Here is a 25,829-nt window from a genome sequence, read left to right as displayed (position 1 = left end):
AAGCTGCTTCGCTGAGCTGATTTTTAAAAGGAGAACATTTCTTTTTCTTATTGCACAAAAGGCCACAGCTAAAAATGCCAAGCTAGCCTTGCGGAATAAGATGTTTTACACCAGCCTTTATGTAACTATCGACGTAATTTAAGTAAGCGATGCCATTTTTAGCTAAGTCACGCATCAGTATTGGCCCACAAGTAGCAGCGCGACCTTCTCTTGAATGTCGACACAAATTTAGCAGTTAAAATTCCCTCCTTGTGTCCAGTCAAGAACTAAACATTTGTAGATTTACTGATGCATCTTAGCGCACAAATAGAAAGAACATCCTCCCCAGCGTCCCTTGTGTTCCAGTTTGGGCTTGCCAGAGGCCTCGGTGCATTGACTGCTGCTGGCGTGCATCCACATCATCAAACTTGCTGCCAAGGGTGTGACTGTCATCCTTTAGAACTCCCAACCCAGCTACAAATCATGCTGTATTAAAAGCACACTGCAGACCTATTTCCACCTGTCCTGTAATCTCAGCCTTGCTGTGCTCTGAACTAGTGCTTCACGTGATGTTCTAATCCAGCCAAACATTTTGCCGCCACCGGGAGAGAGCCCTTAATCTCTTTTCTGAAGAACGCCGGAGTCACTTTGCAGCTGCACACATTTTTAGATGATTCCGCACACCCCCGAGAATCCAACGTTGTGGTCGGATGGGAATGCAGAACACTCCCACAATGTCAGCGAAAGCAAGGGAATTTGCATTAATATCTTTTGACTAACACAAACCTGGTGTTTTTACAGAATGCTGAGTGCTTCTTAACACTTTAGGTTTTCCATTGTGTGCACACGGGTGCACCGGCTCTTCAGACAATAGCTGCCCTCCGCAGCCAGGGAAACCCTCGCCACAGTTTGGGTCAAAAGAGTTCTATTGTCCTGTTTTCTATTGTGCTGCCAGAGTGGCCTGCAAACAGAACACTATCTGCCTTTGTCTTTGTGAGGATCAGCTGGGCAGACTTTATTTTCATGGTTCAAGAAATGCCCAAATTGTCACCATAGCAAAGTTAGGGCGGCTGCAGCTACAGCAGGAACATTTGCGCCTACATTTTTAACTTTTAAACATGGGATATGCGGGCATAGGTCCATCAACTCACAGATGAATGAAATAAACCACCTATCAGTGTGAGCTTTACTGACACAGACAGGAAAAAACGTTCTGAATGCTGGTTATCGCAGTTATCTTTAATTACACTTTGCTGTCAGGCTTTCGTATTAAAGTCCAATTGCTGTAAGAGCAGAACAGATGTTTAAATGAGAATAAAATGTAGTTTAATCAGAGGATGATGTCGAATTGAACAGACTGTAAACATGGGGGACCGTTACCGTTCGGAGGCTGTTTTCAGCCAGCGACCAGAATGGACCAGCTTGGAGTCTTTATTGGAATCGTTATGTAACAGCGGCTCCAATTGGCCCGCTTCGAAATTCCAAATTTAAACTGGACATTTGATTGGGCGACGCCCACTGAGGGAGGCGGTCGGGTGGGCGGGGCTTCGGCTGAGTGGCGAGAGCAGTCAATCTACATACAGATTGTCGCGCGGCCAACCGGGATCACGTAGGAGTGCGTCTGACTTTTTTTTGTCTCTGTTTTGGCCGCTTTCACGTCGAAATAAGTCCCGCAAATGACAGGAAATGAATGAACACCAGCGGCTGATTTTTCCTGGCGCCTTCCCGACGGAGAGATGCTCGCTGAAGGGCGTTTACCGGGTTTTTTCCGCCGTGTTTTCCCTAACAGGTAGTGAGCCTCGGCGGTCAGCGGACGGAGCCCCGAAAGCAGACTGAAAATCCCGCTTTTTAATCTCCTGACAGCCGCTTTTAACCCATCTTTGGATCGACGGAGGCTTTTAATTACCACCGAAGCCCCTCGGAAGCATGGGCAATCTGTTTACTCGGTCATTTTGGAGGATTTTTCGCGTTTTGTGACAGGTGGGCTGTTCACGTTTATAACCCAGCAACAACCTGTCGTTAGCTAACGTGGTATTACAGCAGCGAGGGGGGGGTTTCTTCTCCAAAAGATCAGGAATGTCCAACAAATATAGCCTTTTTAATGTCAGCAATGATAGCATTTTATCCAGGGTGTTGATTTAGCTTCATGCTGCAGAGCATGATGATTATGATTGTGCAGCATCCCTGTTTGCATCTTAGATTTTTATTTATTCCTGCATATATTCATATGATCATATTAGCATTGATCACCCTTCTGTCCACCTGCTATTACTCCTTATTAGCCAGTTTCTATGAATAGAAACCCATGATTGGATTTTAACAAACATTTTAGTGCGAGAATCGTCACTTAATTGTGTCCCTTTACACGTTCTGGAGGTATTTCAGAGATGTTTTGGTGCTTCCAACCAGGTGAGGGCAGTTGTGGATGTCCTCCACCAATCAGGACATGTTGATGGAACCTGACTAACATGTGCACGTTTCTGTTTAGATTTCAACCCTGTTGAACATGAAGAAGGAGGACGGCGTGGATTAGGATCTTTTTTTCTACCCCCCCCCCCCCTTTTTTTTTTGATTGTTATCAATTGGTCCCGCTCCCCTCGATGCGGTCTCTGAAAGGCTCCTTCCTCCTCCGCGGACTGAAATGAAATGATGGCAGGACGTTGTAGCGAGTCGCCGCTGGCCAACGAGGAGAGTAAACACAGAGGCGTAGCTCCATCTCCAGAGGTAGGACCGCCAGGCCACGCGGTTTTATTACTCACGTATCGCATGCAAACCTCATCAAGGTCTTCCCACCTTTGGGGAGCTGCAGCTGTCAGAGGTTAGCGAAGCTTCACATGGCACATCTGCCAGAGTTCAGGGTGACCAAGTTCATGTTTTCCTCCGCTGACAACTCTTTAAGCGCACAGAGACAGTTTTATTCCGCTAATCTTACTGGCTCTTTGTGGCTCTGCATGCCAGACTCATAGATGGCACATTGTGGAGGTCATCCTTTTCCTCTTACGGTAGCTTCTGCTGTTACATCACCGTAATCACGACCATCGGCGCCGGCCAATGCTCGCCGTGCGTCCTAATGGCATCGCAGTGGTTGCATGTTTTGAATTAATCCGCCATCAGAAAATGGCAACGCACAAATCGGGAGTGTTTACGTGCGCGCGGCTTTAATCCTCTTAGGGCGGCGTGTCGGAAGTAGCCGCGGATGGACGACACAAATCAGGAATGAGGAGCAGCGGCAAACTAACGCAGCCGGGGGGAGAAAGACGGAGCTCGAACACGTAATCTAGCTTCCGAATCTTGGAGCGTTTTGTGTGGAGTAGCCTTGTAAACTGTATAATCTCACAGGAGCGGTAGTTTTCCAACTCCTCTGTTCCCTTTGAAGTGTCATTACAGTGTGGTTTTGCTCACGTCCGTTTCTACTTAACGCTTCCCGTTAACATCGCTCACATCTCCGTCTTAAATACGAGGCTGGTTACAACCCCGCAGCTGCCGAGCAGAAGCCTCAGAAATCCGGTAGCGTTTATTCTTTTATTTCAGCTGTTTTAGCAGCTTGAGAAGGGACCCGCAGCTTCTCAGATATGGATTTGCATCATCCGAGGGGCTCCGTCAGAGGGTTAACAAGCACGCCGCCCTCCGAGTTGACCTTTGATCCTAGGGTTTGTTCAGATCCTGCTGCAGTGATGCAACTGTCAATCACCGAGAGGAGGGATGATCGCGACTGGACCTTGTTTGTAGGTGCATCGGGTCATCGACTTGCTCCAGAGGTGCCTTTTCACCCGAGGAACAGACAAGTTTAGCAGCCTCGTCCTCAGGTGTGACTCACCTGTGAGTCAGTGTCACTGTTCACCAGTGGCTCCTTTCCTCCTCCAATAAACACTGAGCTGTCCCCCCTCTGCTTCCGATGAGTTGGACTTCCCCCCCTCTCCTCTGCTAATGAGGGAGAGCCCACCCACCTACCCTAGAGCACCGCGGCCATGGCAGCAGAGCGGGGGTACCAGCTGCCTCGGTCATTACGGGGGAAACACCCCACGTGTGCAGCGTCTGCTGCTCTCTCTCTCTTGGCCTCATTCACAGTTTCTCCCTCACTTGACCTGCTGTCGCTCTCCTCCTGAAGGCTGCGTTCTGGAGCAGCTGAGGCCGGGCAGGTCCGGTCCATCACGCAGCACACCCACATCATAAAGAAGCCCAGTAGCGAAGCTTATATTGATTCTAACCTTTGCTGGTGCTGGTTTGAGTGAGGCGTCGCTCTAAATATAGCTCCTCCCACCTCCACAGACCCCTGCTCCCCCCCCCCAGCCCCTCCTGTCCGCATGCTTGTCTTTCACTCGCCCTTTATTCCCGCGTGTTTTTCAGCGATGCTATATTTAACTCATGGAAAGATGAATGTCGTGTGCACTGGTGGTGGTGGAATCACGCACCCCCCCAATGGCGGGACCATCAGTGAATAGATGTATGGTTTGGGGAGTTAAAATTCTTCAAGTTCAGCGTGTAAAGGGAGGCATCCGCGCGTTTATCAGGGTTAAACCCCGAGCCAGGACAGCAGCAACGTGATTTTAATTTGCATACATTTGCAAACCAAATGGGATTCGTGCGTGCGGACGGTCTCCAAATACGACACTGACCTGGACGTGACCTAGCTTCAGGCGGAGCACACCCAACAACGCAGAAGGTTTGTGAGGAATCAGCGGGAGCGCCGTCGCCCAAGGCTTCCGCCCTCAGTACGGGAGGAGGGAGGACGGGAGACGGTGGTGAGGAGGAGGCGTTTGGGGGTTGGGTTTGGGCTGCAGACAGCCAGGAGAAAACTAGCTTAATGCTCAATGAAGCCGAGATGAGATCCATTACACATGCCCAAGGCATCTCCGTCAAAACACTCGCAGCCTATCTCGTGCTATCTTTGGCTCTGAGACATGACACACAGCTAATGCTAGTCAGGTCTTTATCTGCATAGCCAATTTCTCAAGGCAGGTTTCATCGTCTTTAGCAAATTGTCTCGTGTACAAGGAGATAATGGATGTCTGATTGGGATGTCTGGCCTGCAGCCACTATCTACACTATTATTATTATTATTACCTGTGATCGATACTCATCCCGCTGCTTTAATTTAGTTACCAGAATAAATGATCTGTTTTTGTGATGAGTACATATCTGTGAAATGATACTTAAAATCCGAACACTGCTCCACTGGCTGGTTGTGCCCACAGAGCACCAGCAGATCCATAAAGGAGGATTGATTGGGTTAGTTTGGCTTCGGTGTGCCCGTGGGACACGTGCTTTTATCTTATGTTGGGAGATGTTCTCATTTCCTAAAAGTGTATCATCCGGACTGTTGTTTAATGTGAATTTATGGCTAATCCTCACATAAAGACCCATTATTTGACAGGTTTAACTGTTTTTAGGCTGTTATGATAAGGTTTTTTTTATTGTTTGGGACCGTCGTCCTGCTTTTGGGTAATTTGTTCCCGTCGCCTGGTCCAGATATTATGGTCATTACGGATCTTAGAAGGCTCCCTTGCATTAATCGCATTAACTCCTTAAGCATTTGTTCTCTGGACTGTTTGATGGCAGAATCGGCCCTTAATGTGTTCCATTTAATCTAGAGGCTTCTTGGAACTCACCTTGTTTTTAAAACATTGTTTTGGGGGTTAGACTGTTTAAGTAGTTATGGGGGACGAACAAATGAGAGAAGTGAGTTCTCACCTCTCCAGCAGGTTTATTTGGAGCGTTGTGGACCTCAGGGTCAGTGAGTGTGGTCTCTGGGACTTGACTGACCTTTCTGACCAGACTGTGTGCCTAACCTCCTGACCCCCACATCATTAAGTCTGGGAATCATTTAAAGAAAGCTTTTTCAGGTAAAAGAACAAAATCAGACCTGCTGCAGATTGCCTAAGCCGACATCTTTACACTGATACACTGTTTTAGAGTGTCTAATTGGATACACACAGTCATTACGTAATACTGACAGCGGCTGGTGCGCGGGATGGCGTGACGCCCGTGTGTATTGAGCTTTAGCTTAGCCTTCATCACCTGGCTCTAAATGTATGCAGGCAGGTCATGTGATCCCCTCAGCCAGTGTGTAGCTCACACAAACAACATCTACCTGTGTAATCACCAGGTTTGTCACAGGGGTGTGCTGTTTCCAGATGGCTACATCCTCTAGAGGTTCCCTTGTCTGGGAAAAAAAGGGAGAAAGGCTGGAGTTAAGGAGCAAAGCTTATTAAAAATGAATGCTTTTAACCCCACTTTAGGCTGCAGTTTACCCCCGAGTGAGCTCAGAACATTGTGGTGATGAGGCTGCAGAGGACGTAAGGAACAGTTTCTGGACTGCAGCTCTCTCTTTTGTTTCGCTCTGTCACCCTAACGCCTCCTGAGGTTTATGAGTCCCAACATTTGAGCGGGGACGGACACGTCTGTCCCTCACTGCAGCCCGATGGCGCAATAACTCGGTGTCAGACTGCCTCAGCCTGGAGCTGCTGCACAGGCAGGCGCAGCCTCGCCGCCACACATCCCGCAGACGCCGGCTGCCTCCGCCGCCCCTTATCCGTCCGCTCTGCTCCACTTTTGCTGCGTCATCCTCCAACGACTGCTGACTGCTGCGTCCTGGGTTCGTGAAGAGCTTTTGAGCGTTACTGCTGCCTCTGGTGCGATGGTCGCAGTACGTAGGACGCCTGCCAGGTATGCAGATGGGGATGCAGACTTTCCCTGCTGCTGACGTTCCCCCGCACCCTCCTCTCTGCCTTGGGGCAGCGTCGCAGCACGCCGCTGCCCGCCCTGGACGCACGGGTCTGAGGTTTTACCAGTGCAGGGAGCCATGGCTCATCTTCTTGACTGCATGGTTAGCAACAACTGGAGTCTGCTGTGTGAGCTGTACTGTGCGTGGGACAATCAGGTCAGTTTGTGCACGCCTTGTTTTACTGACCCCCCTCTCAACCGTTTCAGCTTCCTGTCTGACCCCCAGCACCGGCATCCCTGACATGTCACGTATTAATAGCTTGCTGTGGTTCAGTGCCGCAGCGGGGGAACTGGAGATTCTGGAGTGCACGGCACGCTGACCTCTGGATGTCCCGAACAGAATCTCCGGGTGACTAAATGTGCTTTCCTAAAAAGTATTTCTGACAAGTGAAATCAGCCCCAGTTCCAGTTAGCTTTCTCTGAGATTTGTTGCCAAGGCAAAGCGGCTTAAATTAGACACAAGAGGAGCAGCTTTTCGGGAGGCGGATCAAAGTTCCCTGTCAGATCAAGGTCTGGCACTGGAAGATGATCAGTTTTTAATGGAATGTTTTAAACACATTTTCCATTCACGCCATGGGTGGAAGCCCCTGCTGTCATACAACGCTCTTTGTGGTGCTAATTTTGAATGTGTCCATTTGTCTCCGTACGCGCAGGGGTCAGCGTGAAACCCTCCACATCTCCTCTCTTTGGAGATGGACACAGAAAATCCATTGTTTGCTGTATTTTACCCCCTCTCTTTTCTTCATTTTGCCAGTGGAATGCTTGTTGTGAGGAATAAAGAAGCCCGGCCGTGTTAAGCTACTCTCTGGTATGCCCCTTCGCCTAATTCAATTTTAGCAGCGCTGAAAATGGTTTGCCTCTCCAGCTGAACTGATGGGTCTCTGTTTCCAGAGAGCCTCGACTGTCCGGGCTGCTGAAAACGGCCTTTGTGCTCCAGTAGCTCAGCACAGAGGTCTCATGAAATATTTACAGGCCAACACCTGGCGTGAGCCTCGGAGGGGAGAAGCAGGGAGCCGACAACACGCATGAGCTCAGTCTTCCACACTGGAGTTCCTTTTTTTCCTCCTTGTACCTCGGGTGATGTCTCCACATGTCTCTCATGACTAATTACTGTAGTAGGATTCTAGGTTCATCACCTACAGGGGGACAAAGCTGAGCCTGGTGTTGAATCTGTCCGAGTGTCTCCAGACTGTCTCACGTTTGTCCAACGCGTCACTTTAACGCGGGTTTAAAGTAAACTGTGTGTGTCCGCCTGCACCCTGTCACCAGTAACCTGGATTAATAATTCATAGATTAGGAAAGCAATTATGTAAGGCTTTGCAGGCCTCTCAGTGGGGGACCCTGGGGATTTTAATTGGCCCACCTGCTCTCTGTCTCCAGAGGCTTGAGTGTACGTCCTCTCTCCGTCTCTCCTCCGTCTGGGGAGATCTCCCCATCGCGACACTTTGGTTGACATCTCCGTCCTGGTGGACCTCACCTGGGATGCACAGCAGACCTCGACGCCATCTTCAGTGTTCTGGGAGACCAAGACGAGAGTGCAAATAAGAAATTTACCCTAAAATCCCTGGAATTTTGAAGCTCTGAGCATCCGCCCATTCTTGTCTGGGCTCTCTTTCTCCGTCTGTCTGTTCTTTCTTTTTTCTTACTCTTCTTCCTTCTCCATTTCTCCATTGTGGTGAGGAATTCCAGGCTTTCTTGCCCACACAATCACCCCCATTAGCATATGAAAGCTGCCCAAAGGCACGAAAAAGGGAGGGAAGCAGACTCATTGAGCGGACTCTGGAGCTTTTCCCCAAAAATCCTTTGACCTCCCACCTAATTCACTTTCTCGAGCTTTTATTTTGAAATCACCCTCTTCCTTCCTATGCTGCTGAAGTGTTATTACCACTGCAGAGCTCATCATTTCTGAACATGTTTCTGGATCTGGTAATGTTTTATCAGGAAGTTTGGAACAGCACGGAATACCCCCTGCAGTGCACGTTGATTTTTACACACCGTGACATCGGCACCACTGGGCATGTGTGGAGAGTAAAAGTGCTGTACTCAGCATTTTGGCCCAGTTTTTGGTGAACAGAATGCTGATTCACCTCCTACCGCCACACAGCCGCGATAATGCAAAAGCGGCTTGGAAGAAAATGCAGCTCTCTTTGGTGCATTGCAGACAGGAGTGGGCGGAGCCTGTGCACGTGTGTGTGTGTGTGTGTGTGTGTGTGTGTGTGTGGAGTGTATCCTGCCACCGCAGCGGTGTATTTTCTGCTGTTAGGGTTTCAGGTTGAATATAAGCCCGCAGTGGGAGGAATTGCGGCGCTACGGCGACGGTTTCTCCCGCTGGTGTGTGTGTTACCTCGCGGTTTAGAAGCCAGCGCCGTCACACGCTGCATCTGAACTCGGTCAACCTAGTGGGAGCAGTTACGTCATGCTGACAGCGAGAGGGTGGAGCAGGAGGGGAATAAATAATCCCTCTGCAGAGCCTTGACAGAGAATCTATAGAGCACTGATGTGTGTCGGTCACCCTCCCTATGCTGCCTTTCCTCTGCCGGGCTGATCAATCAATGCTCTAATGTCATTCTTCTGTCCTTCAGGCTCTCTCGCTGCATTATTTTTCGGTCTTCGAGGGTTTCAGGGCTGCGGTAATGATGCCTCCTGCACTGTCCCGTGTCCATCAGGGTGCAGATGCTGCTTTTGTTCCGACAGAACTGCACCGAATTAGTATTCCGCGCACCTCCCGCACCTGAGGTCTTCTGACCGAGCTGCTATTTCTCTAATCAGCGGTGATGAATTGAAGACAGAAGCGGTCTGACAGCGTCGCGGGGCAGGTCACTGGGGGGGTGGCATCAAATTTGCCCGTTTGGCAGAACTGCGCAGCTCACGCCTGCCATGGGAATTCGATTGAGTCCTTATTGTCCGTCTTTATAACACAAATGACATCCATCTGTTTCTGCCTGACTTTTTTTAAGGAGCCTGTGCGTGCATGCCAGAGAGAACGGCTCACTAGCAGGCTGTTTACTGTGGGGATGAAGAATGTAGTGGACACTCCCTCTCTATTGTCAGGCCCGGCGTGATTAGAAAGCCGGCTGATAAATGAGGAAAATAGTAAAATGACTGCTGTGAAAGCACACAAAACAAAGCTTGACACCCTGAAGTTGGGGCTTTTCTTTTTTCTTTTTTAAGGCTCAGAGAAGACGCAGTTAGAGTGGAGAATGACAGGAGATGGAGGGGAAGAAGAGGAGATGGGGAGAATGAGGGTTTTATCATTTCCAGCTGGTCCCGGGTGCGGTCTTAATGGCCTGGAGACCTGCTGTGTTCAGCTCTGCTCAGTCTCTGACCCTTCTGCCAAATGCTGCTCTGTGTTTTTCTGTCTGTAGATGGTCAGTGATATAGTTGTGCTATTGTGTAATACAGCTATTGCACATTAAAATATTTAGATTTGAGGCGATTCTGTGCAGTCGCGGGGCTGCGGGACGCACGTCAGCTGCTGTGGGAGCGGAGCTGGCGTGGTTACAGCTCAGTGTTGGTGCAGGGCTTCTCTTCAAGTCATAAATCCGATCGGACTCGTTTTCTTGGCTCTCAGTTGACTTGTTTTGTTCTCTCAGGGTCCAGCCGGGCAACTGTCACCACCGTCTATTTCTGGAGACACGCTGCCGATAATTCTGCGCGATGAGGAAAAGGAAATGACTTTGCTTAATGTCAATGTTCCCGACGGCCTTCAGTGCAGGTTTTGGTACTTTTCAGACGTGTGGTTTTTCCCTCTTCTCTTCTGTTCATTATTCAATTAAGCTGTAAAACACATGTTAAGCTCAACATTAACCGCACTGAGGATTCCCCGTTGGGACGAGCACTCAGATCAGCCCTGGGCTCTTGTAACACGCTCCATGAGTAGCGACTAGACTGCGGACCTGGTTTCCATTTGGACCGCCAGTGGATGGGGATGATGCCGCACAACTGGGGCAAGGATGGATGGATATTAGCGTGAGTGATTTCAGCGTAAGTCGGGCCGTTTTTGCACGTTAGCACGGGTGCTGTGGTGGAAATGTGCGGGGGTAAAGAGATTCAGCTGCAGAGATGCTTCCATCCAGTCATCCCAGCGGTCCCAGAGGGAGCATCCATCAGTCCAGTCCAGAGCTTTTTCCCTGTCACATTTGATTGATTGCACCAGTGGACATGTGGCTACATGCACACAGGCCGTGCAATACCCACACATGTCAGCATGTGGAGTGTATATATCAGTATGTAGAGCTTCACACACCTCCCAGACACGCTTATTCTGGGCCGTCCCGCGGTCTCGACATTCCTCTGGCCGCGTCTCACCGACGGGCCCAACTGCTTTTAATCAGCTGGGTCACGAGGCGCACCAGATGGGCCTCAGCGCTGGGTGGGACCGCCGCGGACGTGTTTGGAGGAGGAGGGGCGGGTGGCCATCTCGTAATAGTCAACATATTTGCCCCCCCCCTCCCACGCCGTATTGCGTCACCCTCCTGGGAGACCGTTGCTGGACGGCTGGAGCTGCACTGGCCCTGCCGTGGCCGGGCGCATGCATTTTCCAGTGTTTCACTAGCTAACATTTTCCATCATCGCTCCGCACACGCTGGGTGTTTTGAAAAGAGCACTGTGTGATTTTGGACGGCGTCCGTGCTGGGTGTGCTTTTCCAGTTGGAGCAACGATGGTCCACATTTCACTTCTGTATTTTCCTACACTCACTCGGAGCGGGAGTGTGACCAGGACAACAATAATCTGAACAAAGATGTCAGAAACTCTGTTGGCAGGTGTAATATTGGGTTGTAGTAGCTGGTATTCCCATAAAAACACACAGTAACTCAACCCCCCCCCCCCCCCGCTGTTGTTTAACGACCACAATAGCTGCTCTTTGTCAGCTTGTCACTGAACAGTCGTTTGCCTTGAGTTCCATCTGCTTTAACAGTGTTTACGACTGTTACCTGGATACTGTACTACTAATCTCTCCTTTCCTCTCTCACTGTCTCCTCACGTTACACGGGCCGATGTGGTTCTCAGCGCCGGCCTGGGGGCTCCTCACACCCGGGTCAAGGTCACAGCACACGCTCGCTGCAGGAAATGGCTGGGATAGTTTACCTTCTGGATTCTCTTCCCACTATAGATGGAGGACTGTTGCAGCCGGCGCTCCTAAATGAAACACCGTGAGCTGGCGAGAGTTTTGTGAAGGAAATGTGATGAAATCTGGTTCGGGATGATGCCCGAGTGGATTTACGGGCCGACAAATGACCTGACTTCATCAAAACAGGCGTTTAATTGCTCCCTGGGCCTCACCATTGTCATAGCGACCATAATTCTCCGTCAGTCGTCGTTGTAGTCCAGTGTCATTAACACATCTGACACTTTCAACACCTCGGGACGACGGACCGGTGATGTCATTCCGTCGGCTCAATCCTCTTAGACACACAGCATATTTAATAGTTTGAGTCAAAGAATTAACGTCAGTGAGTTTCGGGCGAACAGCTGGCGTCACTGGAGACTCCATTCAGCAATCCGAGGATACGGTGACACTATTCCTGCCAGGCCGCCTCTCAGTGGGATTGGCTAAATAATGTTTGCTCAGTTTAGCAGCTGATCTCAGCTCTCCTAAACGGATTAAAGCATTTGCACCTGTAAGGTAGAGGTTGGATGTCCATTGACTGTTGCGCTCCAAAATAGATCCCTTTGATCCTCACCCAGTTGTCGCTGACGTGTGCAGAATCGGCTGAGGTGCGTTTGTGAGCTTTGTTTGTCACCGTGGACGCAGCTTCAGACCGTTAAGGATGCATTATTTTAGTGAATAAGCGGCTGCATATATTGAGGCAAATTAAGGTCACCCTTTTCCAGTTGACCTGTTACATCGCAGAGCGAGAAAGTGATGAACAAGCTACGTATTAGCAGTCAGAGAGCTGAAGGTGAGCCAGCACAGAGCCACCTTTGTCTGGTCCACACAGGTGTCCACTGTCCTCTTTGTCTCCTGTTGAAATCATCCACTCTTCTGCCAAGAGATCAAAACAGATCTTATGCGTAATCAGTTGCTCCAGCTCAGCCCTGCCACCATGGCTAACAACTCCTGCACACACACACACACACACACACACACACTGACACACACTCCTGTCTCCCCACCCACCACGAGCAGGCGACAGTTAGTTGGGTTTGCTGGTGAAGCCATCTGGCCCTCAATCTGGGCTCCCAGCTCCACCAGCAGCCCTTGGTGGAACACTTAAGCTTCTACTTGCGCCACCTCTCAGCGTCGAGTCCCAGTTTTGCTTTTATTGCGAGATAAAGACCTTTTACAGTCCCCACAGGTAATTGTCCAGGCTCTGTCCTCTGCCTCTGGGTCTTCAGTTTGTTTGTCGTTGGTTGTAATCGTGTCTTTGGGACTCATATTGTGTTTATTCTGCATTACCTTTAAAGACTGCACACAGTTTTATTTTTAATGGCTGTAGTAAAGTAAAGACAAATTAAATATCCTTCTCTGATCCTCGCAGAGAATCAAAATATTTAGCTTGCTGATTTAAGAAATCTTGTCTCCGGGACCGCTGAGGTAATTATTCCTAATGTGAGATGTCTGCATCTGGAGATGGATGTCTTGTGTTGAGTGTAATGAGCTTTAGCTGGTGCGCTTGAAGACAAATGATCAACATGGAGATTTGAAACATGTGCTCGCAGACAGAGGAAATCAGAGGATATCGCCTGCCTGCTTTGGCTTTTCTGTCCCTGACATGTAAGGAATTGTCTATCCTTGAAAACATTTGTGGCTCGTCAGCTTCGCCGCTCCTTCTTGAATAGAAAACTGTAAATTCTTCTCAATAAAACTCATTATGCCAGCATAAATACTCTCCATCCCTCCTCTTCCTGCAAATAACGGCTGCAGAGTGGCTCTTTCCTCGACTCATCTGGACAAGGTTGACATTACATAATTGGTTTTGTTGGGCAGGCACACAGGAAACATTCTCAGGACAAGCAGGTACTGTTGTAGCTGCGACCGGCCGTTATAGGTGCAGCAGTGGAAGAATGCTTTAAACCGGTTGGATGTTGGTTTAACGGGCTCTCCAGAACAAAAAATCCAATTTTTGGAGTTTTCCATCACGGCTTCTTGTTTCAAGGCATCAGGATTTGTGCGGCTGTGGCGCTTTTCCCCACCAAGTGACGCTCGCGCTCAGCTAAAAGACGGCATTCTTCTCCTCCCAGCTAATACCAGACGTTACTCTTTGGTCACACCTTCCCCACCAGGCACAGATCCCATGTCTGTGTGTGAGTCTGCAGAAGGTTGCACGAACCCTCTCACCCCATCGCCGTCCTGGACGCCCTTCACAGCAGCTCCTACCCGGAGCAGTGAAGTTGGGACTATTTAAAACCTTTTCTCAGCGGAAGACGACCTTCCTGGTCCGTGTTTCTGCCTCTTTCTTCCCTGATTCCCACCTGGGAAGCACCAGCTGACATAAAAACTTGACCGAGTTGATGAGGTTTTGCTCAGCTGAGGTCACAAACGTGGACTGAACCCCCGCTGATGTGAGAGCAGAGAGGAAGAATGCGGAGGCTAAAACCGCAGCACTGCGCGCACACGGAGGAAAGCACCTTCGTTTCCCCGTCGGATGCCGGGGGCCGTGCTCTCACATTCTCTCCGTTGTGATTTACAGCCCCGGAGTGTTTCATCCGTGTGTGTTTCAGTGAGAGGGAGCACCTCTCTTCACCACTGATATCAGATATTATCCCACTGTACCATCAGCAGCAGCCTGGTCCTGCTCAAGGTTTCTCCCTGATAAAGGGAGGCTCTTGTTTCCTGCTTGTTTGGGGGTCAGGCGAAGAGTAGAAATATAAATAAAGTCATACTGAATTGAGATTATTCCCGCTTTATCGTACAGGAGGAGCTTCTGATAGTGGCAGAAGACGTTTTTGGCCGCGCACGTGCGTAACGGGCGGCACACGTGACGAAGGTAAACACGGGATCACCGCGCATACCGGACCAGTTCACAGGGAGATGAATATTTCATCCTCCATTTCGCGGGTCGGGATATTTTTAGAACCAAGAAGCATCTCTCCAGTCGGGGCTGAATTTCAAATGTCGCTCGTGAATATTTCACCTGTGCACCAGAATAACTGGGACTGATGTGGACGTGGTTGCTGCTCTCCCTTGATTTGTCTTGGAAACACACATGCTAACACCTTTTACTGGTCAGTACACGTTTCTCCAGGGTCTCTTTACAGTTTAACGCATCTCCTGTTGAGCTCCGGTGTTAAGGAGCATCTGTATCCGTACTCTTCAGGAATGCTTCTGGAATGACGAGCGTTCGGCGGTCCAAACTGGAACCTCAGCTAAGGAAACACTGAGATCAGCTTACGCCAGAGCTATACGGGCTCCTTCTGGAAACACGGGTTTGTTATACAGTCTCAAAGGGAGCCTTTCAGATAGCTGGAAAACCTGAGCTGGTTTGGATTCAGGGCGGACCCAGTAGCCGAGATGTCCTCCTCCTGCTTTTTAATAGCCGAGTTTCTTGAATCAGGTGTTTGTCTCCCCACCTGATTGATGAGATGTTCTGGATAGTTTCCACACAGGGGCGGTTTATGGTGTTGGGTGGGTCATGGAGGGAATCTCAGGATGAATCCTGTTACACTTGGCTCTTTTTCCAGCCTCTCGGTCCACTCGATGTTCTTGCGTTAGATCTGACCCACTAATAAACGGTGTCACAGGTTGGCCCCCGTAATAGCTGTCAGCCGGTATCATTTTATCATCCGGTGAGGCTGCACCCGGGGACAGCGGGCTGGGCCTGGATCCGGAGGTGCACCTCCTCCGGAATGTAAATCCATTTTTCAGGAAAGCAGACCGCCACCGTCCGCATTCCCAGTTCACTTCCTGCTGCTGGAGGAGCAGTTATAGATTTTGATGTGATTAGTCTGCGTAAATGTTTGGAAGCGGCTGCATTTAAGAATCCAATTTATGCCACAAATTAGGGAATAGAAGTTCTGACACAAACACGGCGGCGTGTGCGCCAGTGCGAGGCTTTAACTGGTTTAAATGGGCCCTCCAGTGCAGGGCCGGGGAGCGCGGCTCTGTACATGCAGCTTGAGCTCATCAGAAACATATTTGCTCCTTTTTTCTCTGTCTGACAGCAGCTGCTGGAGTGAATGAGCTGGCTCCTGAATGCTTGAATGGCAGAGGCGTTTGTCTGGAAGCATCAAGGGACTTCTGGAGACAATCGTCCAGATCGAGCAGCACTCCTTCACAGGAGCTCCCATGCAACCCCCCCCCCCCACCCGGGCTCCAAGGCTTTTGTGGTCCCGCTTCTTACTTGGACGACTCTCCACTTCACCGCTTCTCTCTGCTGTAGTGGCCAGATCCATCGTGAAGGAAATCCCCCCCGTTTTTTTTCTCTCTGGAACCTCTGCGTCCTGCGTTTCTTCCTCCGCTCCGGACACATGGTCTCCATAGCAAATGCTGGATCTTGTTGTAGCGATACTCCGGCTCATGACACCATCACGGGCATGAATCACAGCTGGTAGCCGGAGGTAGTTTCATCAAATGCGAGCTTTTAATTTGGCGGGGTGCCGAGTTCCTCCTCACAACAAAGGCATGCATGAGAAAAAGCCCGTTGCCCTTACTGCCTCCTCCATTCTTCATTTGAAAGCTGAGCTACAGTCTGATGTACCTGACGGTCGGCGACTTCAAGCTCCTCAGCTTCAGTATCTGCCAGGTCCTGGCCGTAGTCGGCCGTGACTGTGGGATTCGGTACCGCCCCCAGGATGAAGAAGTCCTTTATGGGTGTGCGGTGATGTGGGTGCTCAGAGGGCCGGTCTGTCCCGGGCCCTCATTAGCCGGGCCTTTGTTACAGTAAGCCATACCTCGCGGAGCCCAGATGCAGCAGGTCCAGATTAGATCTCTCAACCACCGGGAGTCCTGAAAAGCCAGCCCTAATCCCCTCCAAGACGTTCTCTTTTCTCCTGCCACACACAGACGCAGATACGTAAACTTGGTCACACATGAGCGTCGGGCGTGGACTTCAACCTTACTCATTGTAGTTGTCAGAGCCCCGTTGGTGCCCCGTGTCTTTAATCCCCCTCCAGAGGTCCCGTCAGCTGCTCACAGACCACGGGCCCTTTATTTCCTTTGTTACTCAAATCAGATCCGCAGATAATCATCTCAGAAATGTCCGACTGGCAGGTCGGAGGGGATTAAAATGAAGACGGCGTCATGAAATAACCTGGTTTTCATTGCGTTCTGCTCTCCGGCGATGTAAACATCTGAAATGAGTTTCCCAACTCGCCGAGGAGAACTCTGGCTGTCAGCGCTGGGATTTCATGGATGTTTGTAAGGTGATAAAACAGCAGCTTTTTACCTTTTAAACACTGTTTATGTTCCCTCGACCTGGACGCGGTGACCCACCACATTTAATTTCAGCTCAAAACAAGCTTTTGTCTATAAAAGAAATTCTTCATTTCTTCATACTGGTCTTGATTTCACCACAGCTGCAGCCTGGTTGTTGTGTTTGGCTCCCAGGATAATGTTGCGTTAAACCACATGGACGTTTGCAGGATTATCAACGGGGAAGGATGACGTTCCCGGACCTCAGCGAAATGCTTTATTCCTCGTTCACGGAGCAGCGGCAGAATTTCACAAGCCTATATTAAGATGTGGGAGAGCGCCTCGTCAATTAGTCTTCTGTTGGTGATAATTGAGCTTCCTGTTTTTCCCGGTGGGTCAACGTTGCTCCTAATCTGAGCCTGCCACACTTATCGAAATCTTCCTCTGCTGGAAGAAGGTCGGCAGCGTTTATCGTGAGCCAGTGGCGGGATGTCAGGAATATTTCAATCTCTTTGGGTGTACCAGGCATGAAAACTGAGGATCCCAATTGGAATTCTGTGGATTTTGGTTGGATATGGAGCGTTAGGGTTAGAATTGAAATCCAATGAAGTGCTGGCTGCGTCTCCTGGTTAAGTTGGAGCGAATCCACCTCCTCTGTGGTTTTTCCGATGCCCTCCGCACAGACAAGACACAAGCCTTGAAACGGGGGAACACCCTGGACCAACAGCAGGCATTGTTTTCTGCTGCGTTGCCACAACAACGGCATAATATTTTCAAGGCCATACATCTCTCTCCCCCCCCCCCCCCCCCCCTTTTCCCTTGAAACAAATCCACTTTTCAACAAAAAGGAATTCCATTCAGGCATCTTTTTTCCTATAATCATGTGTTTTAGATTTAGAAGGAATTAAGAAACAATATACGAGGCGGTCTGGGAGCCGCTGTCTGTAAATGAGAGTCAAGGTGATACATGTTGCTGGGAACAATGGAAACCCCGTCATATATACTGTATATTTCTGCGATCCATAATGTGGGGTTTTGACATTCTTTTGTGACTTGATCCTTGTTTTGGCTCCCACAAGTCAAATGTCTCAGCTGGATGTTTGGCCACGTCTATTTCTGCCGCGTGTTCCGTACAGAAATGCCACAATGGCTATATTGAGCCCAGCGAATGTGGTAACGAGGCGCCCGGAACAAAATGCTGAAGGGGAACATTCCGCAGCGAAGTTCCTGATGTTGTTTTCACGGTCACTGCTGCCCTGCTTGGCAAACACTTCCCAGAATCAAAATGGACTCATAGCGTTACCGACGCTCCAGGGGGGCCTGGAATTACCTGGAACTCGGCTTGAGTTTAAATGCTGGATGCAGGATGCACCCCCAGGCTCGTTTAGGCCGGATACCGGATCAAGACCGGCGTGTCACAAAACTGACAAAAATGACTGATGTCGTCTCTGGAGTTCAAGGATGAGGAAAAGTCCGATTATTCCCAATCACATACATGGAATAGAAGAAGAAAACGCATCCCCTCTCCTCCGTTGTCATCATTTATTAATCAGCCTTCACACGTGGGTCGGCCAGCGTGCACGTGTTGCGGAGCTTTGAAACATTTAAGAGAGGCGAGCGGGGAGCCGGAGAGCGCTGTGGACTGTGTGTGTGCTCTCTTCAGAGGGACGTGTGTGTGTTGAGTGGGTGGGTGCCTCAGTCAGAGCTCTGGCTCTGCACTGCTCTCTTCTTGGCTGAGTGGAAACATCATGTGTCTGTGGGACGCCCAGAGGAACAGCCCTGTTTCTCCACACTGAGGCCAAATTAGACGGTTAGACACAGCGAGGGAGGAGGAACGTGCAACATGAGCTCCGGCTGAAGCTTTAACTTTTGCAGTTTGTGGATATTTTTCTGCCGTTTGGTTCCACCACCTGGGATCTGGCTATGCCATGCTAGCCCAGAGGAACGGGCTCCCTCCAGGCTGTAAGCCAGTTCCTCTGCAGGATCGCCCAGATCTTCCTGATGTGGATAAGACCACCCCAGGTTGCTGCTCCTTCTCTCCGTCCCCGTCCTCTGGAGGCTGTCCCTGGGCTCGGCTGGCCGGGGTGGACGGGTGCCTGTCGGAGCCGTACTGTCTTTGGTTCCAGTTTTTGGCCAGAGCTTACTGGGGAGAGGTAGAGCTGGGGCTCGCCAGTCCCAATCACAGCGTGTCCTGGGCTCGGTTCAAGGACGCCTCCAGGAAGAACTGCGTCAGATTCCGGGTAAGATGGTGGACATAATGGAGAAAGCATTTTAGAGAGGATGAGGGGTTGAAGCTGCACCACTTTGTGTTACTGTCTGGGGAATTTTTGTGTGCGTCATCCTGCAGGTAATCCTGCATCTTTGGGCTTTGGCTCTTTCTTTTGCCACACTGAAGTATCCCTGTTCTGTTTTCATGAACTTCTCCAGCAGAGTCAGAATCCAAAACTGGGCCTTGAACTCCCATTTTTCCAACTGTATAGTGACTAATGTTGACATGTGGCGTGAGAGGGAGCGGAGCCTCGAAAGCAAAACCGAGAACAAGGTGGATTCATGTGGTCACACAATTTGGGAATGACTCACAAACCTAAAAAACCAGAACCGAGCCTGTGAATAATGCCTCATCTCATATCCATAAAGGAGCAGACATGCAAATGCAGCATCCTGCAGGCCAGTGGCACCATATGGCAGCACCCAAATCAAACCCAGTGTACTCATAATAGAGGCTGTTTTGATGAACAGACTGCATGCATAATGGAGCAGCCTTTATCAAGAGATTGGAGGTATTGTTTTGCATTTCTTTATGAGCAGTTAAAACAAACAGCTGAGTGTTTGCGCACCAGTTCCCAACTCTGTGGCTTCCTTCCAGCGCCACGTCACGTGTGTGTTGGTGGTGGATTTGACCGGTTGGGTCACGATGCCCACGCCCGATGGCCGAGACCTCTACATCTGCTCCCAGAGAGGTGGAGCAGGGGAGTGTGGCTGGAGATGTCAGGGAGGACGGTCTTTTGTTGTGGATCCTTCGCATGTTTTCGCTGGGGGAGAGAGCCGGGCTGAGGCTTGACAGGCTCTCGCCGCCTTGAATCGCTCCGTGGGTGTCAGCAATAACCACGAAATCACAGTCTGCGGCACAGCGGTTCATCTCCGTCGCCGATGATTGACGGGACAGAAACCTCGCAGTGTTGCTGTGCGATCGTGGAATACGTCGCGGAGTCGTTTTGATTGAGACTTGTTTACGTATTTTCTAAATAGGCTTCTCAGGAAGAATATTTTCATGAGAATCCAGCAGAACCAGGGGCGTTTAATATTCTGCAGGACATGCCACACGGTAAAAACCTGTTTATGGTTGTTTCTATCCAGCGCCAGTCCCAGCAGATGAGCCTGTCATTATACAACCACGCCAGATTCCCTCAGAAATCCTTAAATGTGCAACAACAAAAGCCATATGGTGGCTGCGTGGAGCCCTGGGCGGCGTAAACACAGCCGACATGACAACCGCGATTGTGTCGACAGATATGATCGCTGGCATGGGCAATGTGGGAGTTTTACTGTTTCTTATTACAACAAAATGATTCCGCATCGTAATTGATAGGATCTGGTGTTTGCATCGGGTGCTACTTGATGCTACTCGTAGCCGTCATCTGCTGTCTGAACCAGAGCTGCAGATTTAGTCCACGAAGACCGAGAAGGCATCGTGTTTTTGGAATTTTCACCATCACGATTCACGATGAGAGACGTCCTAGATGCGCCACCAGGGGGCGACACTGAGGCGTACATGTTTGCTGTTATAGAATATGTAAATATCGGGTGTTTATCTGAACTTGTCAGTGTCAGGTCTGTTTTTACAGGTTACATTATGTATTTATCTAGCAGGTTCTAATTTCTACCACTTCTGGAGACCAGAGCCTTTATTTTAGCTTCCCCCAATCGTGTCTTATAATTCGCCACCTATGTGACCTATAACAACCAGGACAAAGCCCCATCTGGGGATTTCCCCTGTATTTTTAGATCCAGATGATTTATACGGTCTTTCCCGGGCCTTGGACCACATTTCAGTTTGTTCCAGCTAAACCTCCTGTATTTACACAATTACAGGGGTGGAGGGACGGTCTCGTGCGGTTCTCAGCAGTGAACACATGGAAAGTTCAGCTTTACCTTTTGCTGCGTGGTAATTGTTTTCACGACCACATTCGGTGTCTTTGTCGGGGTGGTGGTGAATCATCGAGTTTCTCCAGGACCGCCCAAAGGCTTTTTAGGAGGTGATGATGATCTAAGGGCAAAGAAAGTGAAAAATCAGGTGTTTTCACTGCTTAGGCCTCATGTAGCGCGTCGTTTTAACCAGAAGAAAGATGAAGATGGCTGGAACAAGCATCTGTGTATCACCAGTAACGTCCTGTTTGTCCACCTCTTTCAGGCGAAGCAGAAGGATGGACGCGACCAGAGCGAGACGGCGGCCACGGCCTCCCCCGGCCCAGAGGAGGAGCCCTTTTCCTGGCCGGGACCCAAGACGCTGCGCCTGCGCCGAACCTCGCAGGGCTTCGGCTTCACGCTGCGGCACTTTATCGTCTACCCTCCGGAGTCTGCCGTGCACAACTCCCTGAAGGTGAGGGGACGCCGTCCTTTATGCGGTCGACTGAAACTTTAAACGGGCCGTTTTGGGTGGATGAGGGAAAGCCTCTCTGGCCTCCATCATCCCACTTGGGGCGCCTGCCAGCCGTCCTCTGGATAACACCAGCACCGATCTGCCCTTTGGTCCTAATCCCCATGTTACAGAACATCCGGCTCCGATAGGACACATGCTAACAGACCGAGGGGCTTTGGGCAAATGCGACGCCTTTAGCGGGGCAACCTGCCGGCGTTTCCCGTCGCCTCTCTGAGCTTATCGTAATCTCCAGACTATAAGTTTTTCTAAGCGATAATTCAGGATAAGTTGCGTTTACTTTCCTCTGAAGTGTATTTTGACAACCTCCTCATTGTGCACAGAAGGATTTCCTCCAAAGTCAGCGCGATGTTTAATGTTTATAGCCTTTGGCTTGTGTTACGTGTGTTTAAAGAGGAGCTGTGGCACGAACGTTAGGGTCTGTGGACCGTCCCAGAGGCCCTCCTGGGTATCACATCACTGCTCCAGCGCAGCCGGCTCGACTGAATTTAAAGCCGTGAAGGTTTTTGCTAACATGATATTGACATACATGTGGCCGTTCAGCCATTCTCTTCGACCAGTCCTCCCATGATATAACCCAAACCAGCAAGGGCGCGCATCCACCAGAAAAATCCCCCTTCATCACATTTTATTGTAATTACTCTGAGAGTCTTAGGTTGGACGCATTGATTAATTGCAGTTTGAGGATGATGGGTTTAGCGTGAAGATCGTCTTAAAGAAAGCCGTGCGAGGGCAGCGGGTCTTAGAGGAGACCCGCAGGACGCGTGGGTGGCTGATTAAAGTGGCAGAGAGTGGAATTTATCTCCGCTCAGAGCAAAATCAAAGTGGATCTGTGTGTGATTTCTGTGCAAGCGGCGTCAACATTTGCTTCTCTTTTCTCTCCATAGGATGAAGAGAACGGCAGCCGAGGTGAGTCTCGCCACGGAAAACTGGCTGTTTTACTAAGGTGGCTTTAATGCAGGACCTCAGGTGTTCATATAGGAATTCCCAGAAAGCCATTAACCCTCAGCTCCTCTTCACTAGCTCCTGTTAATATGCAGCAGATTAGGATTGGCAGGTGCTTTATTGAGACGTATTCAGAGACCACACCCACATTGTGTCAGTTCATTAGTCTGAATTTGGTTGCTAAGGTCAGTGTAACTCAACCTTTTGTAGCATGAAGGCCGTTTATACCGTTTAATCTTCCATAAATAAATGCCAACGAACATCAGACAGTTGTGTACTTGAACTGTCTGCTCAGATATGGAACAACAGTGCAGCTGTCCAGAAATAATCCAGCACGTTTTGTTTCAACAAATACCCCCATTGCGTGTTTTCCTGCGTCGTAACCAAAGAGATTCAGCTTTTATCTGAGTTTATGTGTTTGGTTGAGTCTCATAACATTGCTGGGATGAACACCAAGGTTCTTCTGCCATGTAATAAAATGGGTGGTGGGGGAGACGATGATTCCTCCCACGTTTGTTTGCCTTGTAATGATCCCGAAACTCTGAGCAGGTGTGATTCACCGAATGATTATGCAGTTTGTGGACGTTGAAATTGAAGAATCTGGGGTCAGAGCAGCTTTCTGGTAATTCAGGATCCCGTAACTCTTGATGGGAAATTGAGGGATTCTTGTACGCGTCCGCCGTTTAACCCCTCCACATCCTGTCATTCAAAACACCCGGCACATGCGGGGCCCTGCTGCGGCGGGGGGAAACCCCGCGGGGGCTGCATGTGGGCCCACATTCTTCCACATTACATGAATTTGACGGGCGCCTAAAGGAGGAATTAACTTCCGACCGACCTGTGAGCATCAGAGCCGAAGCGTCGCGTGAAATCCATCCCAAAACTCAGTAAATAAGGTCGGTGAGCGGAACGCTGTCGCAGATGTTGCCTCCCAGCAGCTCAGCAGTAGTGATGACACCGACCTTCAGCTGGTGGAGGGAATACTGGAATTTAAGGAATTTCAGTGCAGAGCCACAGCTGGAGAGGGAAAAGCCACATATACCAGTAAAGTAGCGATTCGAATGGCAGTTTCACAGCTAAATGAACCATTACGACGGGATTTTGCTCATCATATCGCATGTTGGCAACATGAGCAAGCGTCTACGTGTTGGTATCGATCCATACATTCAGCCTCCCGGCGTGCGGAGCCGCTTCTTGGCAGTGGGAAGTGACCCCGACCACGCCGCTAGGCCTTCATGTCTTAATTCTGCGACTGAAAGTCTCACATCTTCGTCAGCCTCCTGTCAGCTGGAGGACCACATGGCTGGTTCCTCTTCCAGATGTTTCTTACAGCTGATTATTGCTTCTATCTGACGCTGTTGGAGACGCCGAGACTCGGACTGATAACGCCTCCCGTCGCCGCTATGTTCCCAAAGATCCGCGCTGCCTTTCCAGCCGAGCCCGCCGCGTTATTTGCTTGACCGCGGCCCAGGGTGCGACGAGACGTCGGTGTTTGGAGGGAAAACGGGGAACCGCATGTTGACGATGTGGGCGGCGACACACTCGGCGCTGCAGATAAACGCTGATATACTGCCTGTTTGTGCAGAGTGGAAACTGAGGAATGGCGTGTGTGTCGGCTTCGGATCTGTTTATTTCCTTTCACAGCGGTTGTCTACATACCAAGCGGCTGTTATCCCAAATCTTCCTCTCTATCTCACATCCTCTCCTCTTCCCTCCCTCCTCGTCCCTTCCTGTATGTCCCCGTCTCTTCGGCTGTGTGTTTTAGCCAGTTTTTGAAGGGTGAAATCTAAATGTTTTGTTCTGTGTTTATGCAGAGAGGGGGAAAAAAGACTAAAAAAACTCCACCTGTTCCAATATTTGTGTTTCCTTCATTCTGAAAAACGTTTCCCAGCAGATATCGGCCCGATCCCCCCACTTTTTCTCAGGTTTTGGTTTGTTCCCACAAAGACTGGGAATGTAAAGCAGCACACGTAATTCCCCAGTATTCTCCAGTGGGTCTTTAAATGCCCCACCTTCTTCAACAAAGCTCAATCCAAACTGCAGCTTTCGGTCCTCTTTCGTCTTTCTTTTCCTAATACTGTAACAGAACTATTAGAGTGTCTGTTGTGTACCTTAAACTCAGTCGGTTTTAGGATCACGTTGATCCATAACGACCCGGAAAAGATGCAGATAAATCCTCCCATCAGCAGACGACTGCCGTTGGTTCCACAGGTTCGGGCCTCTTGACGGGTTGTTTGGCTTGTTTTACAGCACAGAAAAGAAAACAGTGGCCACAGAGGGGAAAAAGTTGATTCAGAGTACTGTCAGCGCGTATCATCTTTCCCCTGGGTGGGTTTTGGAATTTGGAATTCGTAGAAGAAAAAAAAGAAAAATGGAAAACATACCGCGACCTTCCTCTAAATGGAAAAACTGCAGCTGTTGGTGTGTGACTGCGTCGTGATGGGATCCGTGTCGGCTCACCTGCCTTTAGCAAAACCAGCTCGTCGGCGCAGAGAACGCATCTTTGCATCTTTGCATCTTTGCTTCATCCCGGGTGTCGTTGCACCACCTGCTGCGTTGGGAAAATTAAAAAAAACATTGTTATCTCTTGTTTTGGGTGGCTCAAGTCTTATTAATGGTAAATAAAGATGTCTAAAATACTTGTCCCTAATCTGCAGCATTCCTTTAATAAAATAAATAAACCAGCTTTGTAACAGGCTGAACTTCACACACATGGTGGAATATTCATGAGGCTTCACCGTGCACGTGTGTGTGAAGCAATCTGTTTCTCCTGGAGGGGAGAACCAAAGATAGAATGGCAGCATTTAGGGTCAGAACTTCTTGATCTTCAGTCAAGGAATCGAGTCAGAATGAAGCACACAGTCTGAATATTGTGTAAACGCATAAACGTATCGTGACCTGAGATTTCCCACAGCACATCCTCCTTCCTGCCTGTTAGCACAACTCGTACAACACATCTGGCTGCATGTTGAAGTCTTCCTTCTTGTGTGTGAGAGTGTAGACACACGATAAAGCACAGTGCTGCTGGGGCCGTGCCAGGGAGTGGGCAATGGGCCCGGCCCTCTGAAGAATAACATTATCTAACCCCAAACAGCAGGGGAAAAGAGGACTGGCTAACATAACCAGGCCCAGCTGTGCAGCCGGGGACCACTGCCAGGACCAGGGCCTGGTAGACTGGATCAAACAGAGCTGAATAAAACTGTAGTGGAATTTAAAGCGAAAAAAATCAC

At 49.7% G+C, this 25,829-nt stretch overlaps 1 protein-coding gene and 1 long non-coding RNA gene across 6 annotated transcripts in view; one reads left to right on the top strand and one right to left on the bottom strand.

Moving 5' to 3' along the window:
- Positions 1-1,553: 1,553 nt before the first annotated feature.
- Positions 1,554-25,829, top strand: part of LOC130514308 (rho GTPase-activating protein 21-like) — a 38,404-nt gene continuing 14,128 nt past the window's right edge. For 2 of the 5 annotated variants that reach the window (XM_057013841.1, XM_057013840.1), the window contains exons 1-3: positions 18,677-19,237; positions 21,409-21,597; positions 22,542-22,563. In XM_057013841.1, the coding sequence (XP_056869821.1) occupies positions 18,926-19,237; positions 21,409-21,597; positions 22,542-22,563 (523 nt within the window). In that variant the 5' untranslated portion in view covers positions 18,677-18,925. Of the gene's footprint in view, positions 1,960-2,467; positions 2,704-6,431; positions 6,860-18,675; positions 19,238-21,408; positions 21,598-22,541; positions 22,564-25,829 lie in introns of those variants that run through there. The other 3 variants (XM_057013843.1, XM_057013844.1, XM_057013842.1) reach the window with 3 other exon arrangements.
- LOC130514311 (uncharacterized) lies at positions 7,107-25,143 on the bottom strand. Its single transcript, XR_008946975.1, has 4 exons — positions 24,711-25,143; positions 21,150-21,264; positions 8,066-8,218; positions 7,107-7,975 (listed from the first exon to the last, which is right to left on the bottom strand). It is a non-coding gene; the product is annotated as an uncharacterized LOC130514311 (long non-coding RNA).

The sequence above is a fragment of the Takifugu flavidus genome, chromosome 17 (genome assembly GCF_003711565.1).
Source record: "Takifugu flavidus isolate HTHZ2018 chromosome 17, ASM371156v2, whole genome shotgun sequence".
NCBI lineage: Eukaryota > Metazoa > Chordata > Actinopteri > Tetraodontiformes > Tetraodontidae > Takifugu > Takifugu flavidus.
The sequence above is the reverse complement of the archived record's forward strand: the minus strand, read 5'-3'. Positions and strand labels throughout refer to the sequence as shown.